This window comes from Meriones unguiculatus, chromosome 2 (assembly GCF_030254825.1).
Source record: "Meriones unguiculatus strain TT.TT164.6M chromosome 2, Bangor_MerUng_6.1, whole genome shotgun sequence".
NCBI lineage: Eukaryota > Metazoa > Chordata > Mammalia > Rodentia > Muridae > Meriones > Meriones unguiculatus.
In genome coordinates, this window is record NC_083350.1 from 128,596,987 (window position 1) to 128,611,497 (window position 14,511).

The window sequence follows — 14,511 nt, forward strand, 5'->3', positions numbered from 1 at the left end:
TCAGGGTTGGCAGATGCCCCTAGTGGCCACCAAGGTCTTAGCTTCACGCCCTGGATAAGGTACACTGGTTTTGTGTCACCTGTCTTAAAGAAGAGACTTAGACTTGGCTTGAGGTGGGCTGACACAGGAGCTGGATTTTGTTGTTGTTGTTTGTGTTTGTTTTGTTTTTTCCAATTTATTCATTTTATATCCCAATTGTAGCCCTCACCCTCATCTCCTCCTCATCCTACACTTCCTCCTACTCCCCCCCATCCTTTTTCCGTAGTCCACTGAAAGGGGGAGCCCTCCCCCTCTGCCCTCTGACCCTAGTTTATCAAGTCTCATCAGGACTGCCTGGATCCTCTTCCTCTGTGTTCTGGCAAGGCCACACCACCAAGGGAAGGGATCAAGAAGCAGACAACTGAGTTCATGCCAAAGACAGCCCCTGCTCCCCTTACTCAGGAACCCACATGGAACTGAGCTGCCTATTGGTACATCTGAGCAGGGGGTCTAGGGCCTCTCCATGCATAATCCTTGGTTGGTACATCAGTCTCTGCAGGACTTTTTGGCTTTGTTGGTCTCCTTGTGGAGCTCCTGTCCCATCTGGGTCCTTCTATACCCATCCCCCTTCTTCAATAAGACTCCCTGTGTTCTGTGCAAAGTTTGGCTGTGGGTTTCTGCATCTGCTTCAGTCCCCTCTTGGATGGAATCTTTCAAAGGACATCTGTGGTAGACTCCTATCCTGCTCCCACCCTTCTACCAAATCTAGTGTCTATCCTGTTCACCATTCTGAATGAGATTTACGCATTCTCCCTATGGTCCTCTTTGTTGTTCAGCTTCTTTAAGTCTGTAGATTTTACTATGTTTATCCCATATTATGGGATAATATTGTAGCCCTTGTTTTCTTTACTGCCTACTTGGATGCTAATATAAAATGTTCCCGTGTAAGCTGGCCTGACACAGGACGATCCTAAACCCATCCACTCCATCCCCAGTGATACAAGGGTGAACTAACATGACCAGGTCTCCCCACTCCTCAGAGCAAGTGGGTCAGCACCCACATTCACCTTTACCTTCCTCTCAGCCAATGTTTGTTTTCATCTAGTTTCACCTAAAACTTATCACAAATCCCTGGGTCTCCAGGGGTTTCCAACTGTATTTCCCCAAACCTCATAGATGCGAGTAAATCTAGATGCCTGGTGCTTGTCCTCACATGTGGATTATGTGGCACACACTGAAGGGTCAAGGTTTTCCCAACAGCATACCCTCCTGACAGAGTGGCTAGCAGAAAACCCAGAGATAAATAATATTAGCTATTATTACTGAATTAAGTCAGGCTCACTAATTAAATGAATCATTCTAAATTCTGTCCAGAATATAATTATTGATGGGGCCTGCAGCATAAATGTAATCTACTCAATATATACCCTATTCGTTTGAATTAAAGACAGCTCTGGCGGGCAACAAAATATTATACCATTAGAAAACGTGGGATTCTAGGATTCATTTCCCTAAACCGTCTCCCAGTGCTTCTCCCTGGAGCCCCCAATAGTCCATGATGACGAGCCCGTTCAACACAATGTAAGTAGAAGCCTAGAAGAAACTTGGGGACCATCTTGTTGAGGGGTAGTTTTTTCTCCCGGCCTCAAGAGTCTGGAATAATTACTCAGACTCAAAATATATTTACAAATGTCTAGGCCATATAGCTAGGTTCTTCTCTGACTAGCTCATAACTTAAAATAAGCCGTTTATTCTAATCTACATTCTGCAATGTGGCTAGTTACCTCTGCTCAGGTACCATGCATCTGCCCTCCTCACATCTTTCTGGGTGACTGTTCTACACCTGACACTATCCCAGAATCCTCTTTGCCTAGCTGATGTACCACCTTCTATTCTACCTTTTCTTATAGGGCATAGTTGTTTTTTTTTTTTTAATTGACAGGTGATGTGTCCATATAGTACATAAAACATTCCTTCTATACCATCTATCAGAGCTCTTAGATTTAATGCAGAGGATCCTAAGCTACTGCTACAGCTTGGGTCAGATCTCTATTCCTTTTGTAACTTAAGGCATTGATTTTAGCAATACATTGTATGGTGGGTAGTCGTTGATTCCCAGCATGCAAAGCTTGTGAGCATCAGAGCCCAGGAGCAGTAGTGACTACATTCCAGAACTCCCAGGCTGTGGCCAAGAATAAAGCAAATGCTGACACAAGAGGGCACATTCCTGCCCATATTACTCCACTGACCTTGCCTTTAATGATCACCCTAACTCCTCACTGCACACACAGATAATTGAATTGTTAACTCAAGCTTTTCTTTCCCTCCTTATTTTAGCATTTCATATCCTAAACGAACAGCTGCTTACTGCAAAAAAATGTGGCTCTGTTACTTTCTTACTCTAAACAGTCTGACTGTAAAAACTGACTATTTTGTTCAAGTAGTTACCAGACCGTTTGATTGTATCCTGAGGTACAGAATTGAACCAGCTCCTTAAACATTCACAGCTCCGAGGCCAGGTGATAAAACAAATGTCAGGAACTTTAAACATAAGCAAATAAAATTCTTTGAATCCTGAAACATCATAAGGCCACCCTGATGAAGCCATGTTGAAAGTGACCTGTGACATCTTTCTGACAAGTGTGTTTGGGGAAGAAGAGAAATGTCTTCCTTCTTACCAACATTAAATGGCCCACATAATACATGACCATATGGCAGCCTGGTAGAGGTTCCTGAAACAGTTGAGTAGTTTACATTACCTATTTTTCTGTATAGCAGAGAGAACATTATGGAAACTTCTGCTCCAATGCTCCTGGGTTGATCAATGGGACAAAGACACTGTCAATGGAAGGATATGAAAGATATTCTAAAATTCCTGGTATTGTTGTCATGATAACCTCTCTGGGTTTCACTTAAACAGGTGTTATCATATGATCCAACCCTGAGCAAAAACAGCTTTCCTATATTGAAAGCCAGTATGTTTATAAAACCTGGAGATGCTCTGTCACGAACAACTCCACCTTTGGCTAAGGCCGAGGATCTGGCTTGCTTCCATGTATGTGGACCTATCTGCATTGCCCCCGTGGCACGCCTGGGTTGGCTACCCAGAGGCTATTTAAGCTGTGGGCTGGCTTTCCCCAGGGTCCGAGGATTGTTCAATGTTCCTGAATAAACTGCATTGAAAAAAAAAAAAAAAACAAAAACAAAAACCTGGAGATGGAAATTTTCCTGAGTTATTTAGTGTCATTCTCATTCTGTATTATCACTCAGCTCTATGTTTACTCCATAGACATTGATCACATACTTAGTGAAAGCCTGGCCAAGCATTGTGCCAGGCAGAGGCATAATATGAAAATCCTGTGGCCATCCTTTGGTGGGCCACCCACTGCTTAAACTTCAGTGTTCCCCACACTTGGCACTAACGACAGCTTCATCCCTGAATTAGAATATGAAATCCTATTAAAGAAATGCTACTTCCCAAAATAATTCTTTTCTAAGCCATAACATTTAAGCAGTGAAGTTTTGAATTTCCTGCTTTAAGGAGGAACATATGCATTATTTTCGTTTTTCCAACGAAACCAATTATGATTCCTTGGCATTTATTGCAGATGAGCAAGAAAGTTCCGGAGCGATTATTTACACCGTGGAGCTGAAGCGCTATGGGGGGCCCCTTGGCATCACGATTTCAGGAACTGAAGAGCCGTTTGATCCTATTATCATCTCGAGCCTCACTAAAGGGGGATTAGCTGAAAGGTAAAATTTGCAGGAACTGCTGTAATTACCTGTGTCTGAGAGGGGTTTGCTCCCTCACAGCTGTGTGAAAACCTACTCCCTTCTCCTAGCTGTTTATCTGTTGACTTTTAAGTCTGCACAGAGGATTGATTGTAGAGCTTGGGAGCTCTCAGGCGGAGCTCTGGCTTGACGGTGAAGGGCCTCTCACAGGCAGTAGAAGATGCTATGGGCTTAGCATGGGTATTACTCTTAGAAAAAAAAATGTGTTAAGAGACCATAGTTGACTACAAGTTGATTTATACTGTGTCCGTTTTGAGAAGAGGAGACTAAAGTTGAGGGAGGTTAAAAAGCTTGTCCAAATCAATCTGCAAACATTTGCTGAGCTTTCTGGTGCCTGACAGGTATTGTAGTAAGCTTCTATGTATTTGGGAGACGATAATGAAAGCTTGGTCCTCAAAGACTACAGCTAACAGAGCGTAGTGAACCTCTCAATAGTATCTCGTTGCGCCGTGTCCACTTGTTCTTTGGCAGCGGTACATGTGTCCCGCCTGCTCTCCGCCCTCCGCCGAACTGCACTCTTTTTTCTGAGACATGTTGCCGGGCATACACAAGAGACCCTATAACTAGATCTGTTTTCCAGCGACTTAGCTCAGGAATGCTCAGGCATATCATTCAGGCTGACGTTTTCCTACTGCAGTTGGCAAGATAGAGCTGTAGCACTGCAGCATTTCAGAACCTCAAGGTACCTTACTTGGAAACCGGCTCACTTTGGATGTGATCTCTTGCCAGAGAAGCCATGTTCTGAATTAAAATTTCTTTACAATGAGGGACCTGAGTTTGCATCCCAGGCACCACAGAAATGTCAGGTACACAAGGGAGCACCCATCACCACAACGCTGAGCAGGAAAACCTGTGAGCTCAATGATCAGCCAGAATTAAGCAAACTGATGAACTCCAGATTCGGTAATATACCATACCTTAAAAAACAATCAATAAATAGATAGGTAGATAGATTGACAGCTAGATGGAAATCAATAAATAGATATGATAGATAGATAGATAGATAGATAGATAGATAGAGAGATAGAGAGATAGAGAAATAGATAGATAGATAGATAGATAGATAGATAGATAGATAGATAGATAGATAGATAGGATAGGGAATGATTGAGAGAGACCCAGGTTTGACTTCTGACATCAACATCTACACACATATTTATATGCATACCCACAAACATATACATACACCACACAAAATAAATTGATTAAGTGACATGATTTCTTTTTCCACATTTCAATCCAAGCTTTTCTACATGCTTTCCCGTTTCATCCTCAGGGCTTTCCTGTGAGATTATTATCCCCACTGTAGTTGTGAGGAACTAATATCTAGAGAGGTTGATATAAGATAACTGTCACACAGCTGACCTGGTGGATGACAGAGATGGCTTGAAACTTAGCACTACACAGGCCTTTCGGTCCAAGCCTTGGTCAACCCTTAGAATCATATCAGGCTGCGGCTGTGCCTGCCTCATATATGTCTCAGCCTCTTGAACCTGTCTTATGGTAAGATGAACACCATCTTATATTAAACATTTTAAATTTGTGGGAATCAAGAATGTTGGCTGCTACACACTGCTACGTTTATTGTTCAACAGAGTTCATTTCCTGGGGACCTATAAGGAGCTTACCAAATGACTCAGCTTTCTTGGAGTTTAAAAATTACCCAAGTCCATTCTCAAAACTAATTAAAACACTTTTTTTCTGATTTTATTGGAACCCAAAAAACAATTCACAACAGATGCAGGTCATAACATTTCCCAAGAGAGAGCTGGAAGTAAATTTTAGAGACCTTGCCAAGTCTCTAGTATAACTAGCATGCAGGAATACTGGGAAACTTACCCCAAGAAGCATGCCAGGATTATGTCTATCTTTCCTACCCTGCCTTCTGGGTCTACCCATGACTGGGATGTCTGCCTTCCCTACCCCTGTCTGGTGTTCCAGGACTGGAGCGATCCACATTGGAGACCGAATCCTAGCCATCAATAGCAGCAGCTTGAAGGGGAAGCCTCTGAGTGAAGCCATCCACTTGCTACAGATGGCGGGAGAGACTGTCACCCTGAAAATTAAGAAGCAGACAGATGGTAAGTGGGGCGAGAGTCCCAATTAAGGATTTTCAGTGTATTTCCTTCCCTAAGAGAATGTGCGGGTGTCTATATGTGTTTCTAGGGAAATGGCTCTCTAGCTAGAGTATTCGAGGATCTCATGTGAATTTACACTGATGCACACTCTCTCTCCCTGTCTGTAAAGCCCAACCGGCATCAAGTCCCAAGAAGTTCCCTATCACCAGCCACTCGAGTGACCTAGGAGATGCCGAAGAGGAACCCTCCCCGATACAGAAGCCTGGCAAGCTCGCTGACGTGTACCCCTCCACTGTGCCCAGTGTGGACAGTGCTGTGGACTCCTGGGATGGGTCTGGACTAGATGCCAGCTATGGGAGTCAAGGTACGGAAGATTCTGTTCCACGTGCAGAATGCCTTTTTATAACCCGTGTCTGTTTCAGTGTGTCCACCTTGAACACCTTCCACCTGCTGGCCTCGAATCCTCTCCTTGTAAGTCATGGGCTTTTATCATGTACATGGAGAGGTTCCTGAAGGCCAAGTGCTCAGGGCAGAAGCTTAGGTGGATAGGAAAACAGACGGCACCGTCCCATCGCATTGTATTTTTAAGCAAAGATTCCACAAAGAGAGGCAGGGATTTTTCTGAGATTGCTATCAATAGAGTCACCAATGGCTGGTAACCCCATTGATTCATGGGCATGCCGGGCTTAAATAAGAACTGAAGTTTTCCTTAGTGCTCACTGTCATGGAATTGTAGTTGTGATATGTGAGGGTGTGTCATAGATGTGTCTTCACAGAAATGGTACTGACATCCATAACACAAACAGCCTGGAGGCCACATAACTTGGTATCTTAGTTATAACTATCCTTTAGGAAAAGTGTGTATCCAGCTGCTTCTCATTTGGGTTTCCCCATTCTCTTTGCTTAGCCTGCCTTTGTTGTGTCACTCTCTGTCAAGTCCTAGATAGGTGGGGAAAAAAAATTGAAAGGACATATCTTTTCTTTTTTAAATTTATTTTTTTATTTATTACAAATTATTCACTTTGTATCCCAGCTGTAGCTCCTTCCCTCATCCCCTTCCAATCCCGCCCTCCCTTCCTCTTCTCTTCCCATGGCCCTCCCCCAATCCACTGATAGGGGAGGTCCTCCTCCCCTTTCATCTGACCATAGCCTATCAGATCTCATCAGGACTGGCTGCATTGTCTACCTCTGTGTCCTAGTAAGCCTGCTCCCCACTTAGGGGGAGGTGATCAAAGAGCCAGCCTCTGAGTTCATGTCAGAGACAACCCCTGTTCCCCTTACTAGGAAGCCCACTTGGAAACTGAGCTGCTATGGGCTACATCTGTGCAGAGGTTCTAGGTTATCTCCATGAATAGTCCTTGTTTGCAGTATCAGTCTCGGAAAAGACCCCTATTACATCAGTTTTTCAAGCTATTGCATTGTCATGATATTAGAAATTGATGTAAAAAATATGTCGAACATCTCAAGTATGTTAAAGATTGATTATGTTGTGTGTGTGTGTGTGTGTGTGTGTGAGACTGTGTGCTGAGTATGTGCATGTAAGTGCAGGAGACCAGAGGTATCAGATCTCCCTGGAGCTGATGTAACAAGCAGTTGTGAGCCACCTGATGTGAAGGCTGGTAACCAAACTCAGATTCTCTTCTGAGCCAGCTCTCCAGCCTGTACCACAAGTAAAATTCAATCTTTCATTTATCTGGCAATTCTTCCAAGTCATAAGGCGTTGGGACAAGTTAGCCATGCCACCCAATGTCACATTTTCAATGCCCATAATTGTTGGGGCATAAGGGGCTGTTAGATAAAGGACTCTAGTCATGTTTTATCACAGTAGATGAGATTTATATATTAGTGGGTGTGTTGATTTATTTTTTTACTAATGTGGAAAGATTTTTACAGACATTTTTGTGAGAAAACTGTTGATAATAAGTTATCATGAAATGATACATAAGAACTCAGCTATTCCAGCCCTTTACACCCTAAAACCATGATTGGTGTATGAAATATGTGCTCTGTCCTTCCTTAGTAAAAGACGAAAAACTGCTTATGAAGCATTTCAAAAACTTTAATAACAGTCACAGTAGTATTAAATTTAACAGTGACACATTAATGTCTTTATAAGGCTGAGGAAACTAAGAGGCAGGTAGAGATCATGATGATCAGGCAGAGTTAAGATAATTTGAAAATCTAACAATGCCTTATATCAGTAGACAGCTTAAGAGTTTACTAAACATGTTCATGTAACAACTCCCATGCAATCTCCATAAGGAAACTGCAAGTTGAAGGTCACTGGACTTCCTGCCGGTGTGAGAGGAGGACCCAGAGGCCAGCTAGTCAACATCTGGTGTGATCCTTGGGGCTATGGCTGAGTGTGGGCATGCTGTGTGTCCCTGAGCACTGAGCTATCAGGCTCTCTCTGCCCTCCCTCCCTCTCCAGCAACTCTGACACCTCCTGACTGTGTAAGGCTGAAATCTGCCCGCCCTTGGTTTCTGTCTGTTATTCCTAGCTACAGCCTCAAGGTAATTTAGAACCAGCTCCAGCCCCTTCTACTTGAGAGCCCTTTCAGATGCAGAAAGATGTTATCACTTCTCTTTTTAAGTCTTTCCTTCTTCAAGCAAAATAGCTTGATTTCTTCAGCTGCTCCCCCACCTAACCTATTTTGGAGCCTCTTTAGTGGCCTGTCTTGGTATGTCCATTTTAGCGGAGCTTACTCGAGGAGAGCAATCAGAAAAGAGTCCTTAGCTGACTGGTGGTTCAGAGCACAGCAAGCCTGCCCAGGCCACCCACTGCAACAAAGGGTTTTGGACCAAATTATGCAGTAATTGCTTAATTTTGAACTTGCTGTTCCTCGAGAGCTCTGAGAATTGGTTTCTTTTTCTTTCTTACGGCATTGAGTGAAAACCAGGTGTATTCAGCTTGTGACTGTTTGTAACTGACCTCTTACAAGCAGAGCGTAAAGATACTGATTTTCCTCTTGTTATCATGTTCTGACATGGAGCTAGTCTTTCCAACTTGCCCCTCCAGCCTCCCATCGGACCCTGTTCTATCCCAGAAAGACCTCACACAGGCTCTGTCTCCTTTAAAAGCCTGTAGCTGCCTCGTTTTGCTGAACCCCCACGATGCAAAAGAATTGATGGCTTTGTGACTTTGGTTACCACATTCGTTATTGCTCTCCACCATGTCACCAAAATCTCCCACTTACTCATCCAGCAGATACTTAAGGTCCAGCATAATTCAACAGGATGAAGTCTGTTTTCATAGAAGGGCCCAATAGTTCACAAGTAAACAACTACCAACAACAATAAATATTACTCAATGGAAAAGAAAGTGATACAGGATTACCAAAAGTTAAGGGGGAGATAGGGGATAAATAAGGAAATGCTTCAGTGGGCCAACCTTGATTTTAATGAATGGTTCAGAATACAAACTTCTCCTAGTCATCTCTGGGGTGACTTTTTTCTCTCCTATTATCTAATGGCCCAAGCTAGTCTTCTTTATCCAGATCTGGATCTTTGGGCCCTTGGGTCTTAATTACTGTTCCTTCAGGAAACCCTGAATATGCTTGGCTATAGCAGAAATCAATAATTTTTTAAAAAGACAGCAAATTGTCACCTACTGAACTTTCACACACAGGGAAACTGATGCTCCCAGGAGCTCTGTAATCCTTGACTCTCAGCTCAGGTAGCTGAATTCGTCTGATTGTTTGAGGTTACTTTTACCATTTGCATTTTCTCTAGAAAAATAAGCCTTTTTTTTATTCTGGTTAAATACACTTGCATATAATTAAGTAATCTCTTGATTAAATCTTTTAGTGTCTCAGTTTCTGAACATACCCCTAATATAATATACTTTTTAATATATTTGTTTCTAATTTTTCTATGATTCAATTATTGGTGGATTGATTTATTCCCCCCCCCCCGAAATGGTCAGCTGTGTTTACTTATTATTTTCACTCTGGGTCTTTGACATGGAATTTTGCCTTTGGTCTAACTCTCTTATTCAGTCTCGTGGATTTTGTTCCTTTCCTGTATTGAGTTGGGTGCATTAGGAATGTAGGTTCTGTATGATGGCAAAAGTCAGGAACAGACGCCAATATACACAGTCTGAGCCCAGATTTTCTGAAGACGTAGTTAAAGCATGCAGACTACTGCACTGAGCACACAGATTCACCTGTCCTCCTGTGGTGGTGTTTCCGACTTTCTTCCATTTAGCTTCAGATCTCTACATGTTCGTGTATCATCACCATCAACTGGCTTCGTTTCCACCGAGTTCTGGAATGTCTTCTTTGACCTCTAGTTTTACAGCTGAAGACTGCTGCATACTTATTAATTTTTTGATGTTCTATTTACTCACCTTCAGCATTTTGCTTATGGCAGGCTTTTCCTGTTATACTTTGCCTTCTTCCCTTTCTTCTCTCCTCCCCCATTTCCTGCCTTCCCACAGCTATTCTTTGGATTTAAACTTTGCTTGTGCCCATCCTCTAATTTGTCACTTGTCACCCCAGTGAGTGAAGCCACCCTGAGCTGGCAGTTTGCTAGAGCTCCGGGCTAGCCGCAACGCCCTGTTGTGTTCTAGGCTAGCAACCCTTAGCTGCTTCACACTGGTAACTGGACAAGGGCTTCTAGCTGGTGGGGAGCAGAAGTTGCAGAGGTCTCCAGGCAGAAAAGCCTGTTTATCCGTATGTGCCCTCTCTCAGTCCTCCTGTCTCTCTCCTGGTGATAGACAGGGTCCAGGGTGTTTGCAGCCAACAGCCCATTCAGTTCATCCTAATGTTCTAAGGAAACCATTGCTGCTTTGCTCCAGTCATGGCCTCTGCTTCGGCTGAGTGGTCTCTACATGTCTCTGGCCAGAGGAGTCTTCTCTCAGCCAAACACACACACACACACACACACACACACACACACACACACACACTCACTCACTCACACACCCTCAGACCACCCAATTCTCGCTGAATTTGCCTATATTTTGGCTTGAGATTATGGACCTGTTACACTATTGAAGACAGGGTTGGATTTTGCTATTTGTCCTTTCCTTCAGAGGTGATGTCTGAAAGCAGGAATAACTGCCCCTCCATCTTTAAAGCTGTGTTCATCCAGACACATAAAGCATTTTATTGGCAAGAACAATTACAAGCATACGATTTGAATTTCTTGTTCTTCGCAATACTGGGTCTTTGAAAAATAAATCTGGCCAAGATTATCTGGCTTGCCTTCTTATTCTAAAATTGGTTTCCAAGAATACAAGTAACAACAAGACTTACAGCTCCCAACTTATAGACTCGGGGAGTAAATTCCCAAAAAGCATTTTCAAGCTTTATGTGTAGGAGCCAACATTGTTTAGTTTCCTTTCCCACATGAAGAAATTAAAGACCATGGATTGGAAGTACATACGGAAAACCAAGTGCACCTGCATTGGGGTGTCAGGACTTTACAAATATCTCAGATTTACTATCCCTAAAAATAAAAATTGCCATGCCAAGGCAATTTAGAAGCACCTACATTTGCAAAGCTTTATCTTCCATTCTGCAAATAAATAAAATGAAACTGTGCTCATCAGAAAGAACCAAGACTGAATTTTAAACCCTCATTACGACACAAAATATAAACCTCAATATTAAAACCAAGATGCAGAAGCAATAAAGAAAGGAGAGGGATAAAGGTTTCCAGTTCTGAATCAAAGCAGTGATTACTTACAACATATATATTTTTTTAAATGTCTTTTTATCAAATTTTCACTTAAAATGCAATTTACAGAATCTGGGGAGACACTCGGTTGGTAAAGTGCATTCCACACAGGAATAAGGAGCCCAGTTGGGCTCTCTACCTACATTGAAACAAGGAAAACACCCACGGGCATCCCAGCACTGGAGAGGATGAAACGGGGATTCCTAAGGCTTGCTGTCCAGCCAGATACCAGTTAACAAATTCCAGGTTAGGTGAGAGGTCCTGTCCCACAAAACAGTTGGAGAACATTTGAGAAAGACACCAGACGTAAAATTTCTGACATACACAAACACACACACTCATGTGCATGCGCACACATCTCCAGCACACACAAACACAGTGCACTCATCCAAATGTAGGTTCCAGAATCATAGATGCATTTCAATATCACGAACTTGCACAGCCATACAGTAAAAACAAGGTTTAATGCTATTTTTTCCAGTTTGTTTTTCACGCACATGGGCCACTGATTTCAGTCTGACCCCAGGGTAGACGATCATTCCTGAGGCTCTGTTATCACCTCACCGCTAAAAACAGGCTTGCTATCGCCGGTCTAATGTTCGGCACTTTAAATCACTGCACTGACATCTGCCTGTTTCAGCTACTTATAAACGAAAACAGGAATGATTACGTTTAACCACTGCGGGGGTTTATTGTCTCACAATGGCCCAGACCCCAGCTGAGGCATGTGGTGCCTTAGTGACATCGCGAATTGCACTGCTTCTGTCGATTAGCATCTCTGGTGTTTCAGCATCACCGCTGCCTTCATCACACAGCCTCCCACAAGTCCACAGCGTCACATGCACGTCCTCACTGAACTCTTGCTTTGCGTGAGTGTCTGATGTCATAGCTCTGGCAAAATCCAAATATAGTCACAGACTCTTTAAAACAAAAAACAAACAGCTCAAATACTCCCTTGCTGGTTCTCTGACATTTCAAGTTAAGGTCAAAGGCCTTGAATTTCCAATATAGCATACTTTGTACCTGGGCCTCTCTACAGTGCATTTTATTCTATTATGTCCCGGCTCTTCATTATTTTCTAAGCAAGTGTTGGTCCCTAGTATAATACCTTAAAAATAATTAGTGTTTGCATATGTTATCCACCCTGTTATTTATCAGTTCAAAATGTGTTAACAGGTAAAAATTGGAGTTAGCTATAAAGCATGTCCACGTGTGTGTGCATGTGTGTACATGTTTGTGCATGCATGTTCATGGGTGTTTGTGCATGTGTGTATGCGTGTGTGTGCTTCTGTGCATACGTGCACTTATGTGCCTGTGTGTGTGTTTGTATGTGTGTTCGCAACACGCATGCATGCTTCTGCAAAGATAAGTACACTTACTAGAAGAGCTAGTTCTCTTCTCCAGCCAGAATCAAAACACTTTCCCCCCTCTTAAACCAAGCCCTGACAGTGATATGATTTCAGTTTTAAGGATGTTTGGGGATCTGGGTTTCTAAATATTTCTGCTGTATTTCACTGAGCACTTTATTCTGGGGGTCATTTCTTGATCCCAAGAGTTAACAGTGCTCCAGCTGTTGGGCTCGCATCTGGAACAAGACATGTAAGGATTCTTCAGACATGTCCTAGCTTTAGGAATGGTCAGGACATCTCACAGATTCTGACTAGCTTACACACAGCCCAGCTGCACTGGGAGAGAGCGAGCAGAGACAGCCATAGGTCCAGATTGTCTCAACCTGGATGGTTGGGAGACTCACCTTCCCCTGCATGGAGGAGCACATGTAGGTAGTGAGAGAGGCCAGAGTGTGTCCTTGGGAGTGGAGAGAATGAATTGCTGGATTCGGGGGTAGAGAATAGCCCTTATTACGTACGACTGGATCTTCACCCTAACTGTTTCCAGATTACTCAACATTGTCTTCCCAGCAGTCAGACCTAATAAATGTTGGTGTACTAACTTCAAACTTTCACTAGCTGTCCTTGACACCTTTTATTACCCAGGTTCTAGCCCCAAATGGTGAAAACAGGGATCCAGGCCTATATGTTATGTTGAATTCCTTAAATACAGTAAGACACATCTGGTATTAAGCCATATGGGTGTGTTTACACAGCCTGAGCAAATGGATTAAGAAATGTGTGATAATTATGATATAAGCTGTGCAGTCTGAGCTATGCATATGGCCTTGATTTCTCAGTATACTCCAAAAAATATAACTGAAAAACTACATACTCCTCCACATATTTGAGGTTGCCTTCTAGATGCTTTCCTTGAAATACTTGCAAAGAATTTAACTTCTACCTACTTAGAAACATCCTTTACGTCTAGTACTGTCAAAAGCTTGCTGCTGTAGACTTAACTCACATTCAAGGGTGATGTGCAATATTTAACCTGTTCTGCTCTCCATTTCTCCACTGCCTCTTCCTTCAGGCTTATCAGATTTAACCCCCTGACAGAGAAGTCATTCTTTGTTTTGCAATACAGATAAACATACTGATGCTTAAGCCACCTCATGCTGACATCTTCCTTACCTCCGACTTTAAAAGAGAGACTGATGGCGGGGCAATATGGAGGGACAAAGGTCTTGTCCTGGGTCTGCCTGCTTCAGCTATGGCAACCAGCCTCCAAGTGCCCTGCTTATAGGAGCTAAGCTTTCCCAACCTATCCCGGGATTTGATGGCTGGGGATTCTTATATGCCACGCCAAGCACCCTCCAGGGTTTAAATTGGATGAGAAATGAGTCTTGTCACTGAAACATGGTGGAATAGTTGTGAAAGGAGAGGTGAAGGTACATGTGTGGTACTGAAGGACCCAAAAACTGGTTCTACTGAAACTGTGAATTGAAGCCCCAGGAAGGCTTGGCTATTAGAAACCACTATTCAAAACGTTTAGCATCATCTCTTAATTGTAAAAATTCTAGTACCGAAGCTGGATGTGAAGAAAGCTCTCAGAGCAGTGATGCAGGATCAGTACCACTGTGCACTTGCTC

General features: G+C 43.0%; 1 protein-coding gene across 19 annotated transcripts in view; it reads left to right on the top strand.

Annotated features, from left to right (window-relative positions):
• Grip1 (glutamate receptor interacting protein 1) overlaps nucleotides 1-14,511 on the top strand; it is a 642,849-nt gene that overhangs the window by 588,520 nt on the left and 39,818 nt on the right. For all 19 annotated transcript variants that reach the window (XM_060378110.1, XM_060378115.1, XM_060378114.1 and 16 more), the window contains 3 exons: nucleotides 3,588-3,732; nucleotides 5,713-5,852; nucleotides 6,019-6,213. In XM_060378110.1, the coding sequence (XP_060234093.1) occupies nucleotides 3,588-3,732; nucleotides 5,713-5,852; nucleotides 6,019-6,213 (480 nt within the window). The remainder of the gene's footprint in view (nucleotides 1-3,587; nucleotides 3,733-5,712; nucleotides 5,853-6,018; nucleotides 6,214-14,511) is intronic.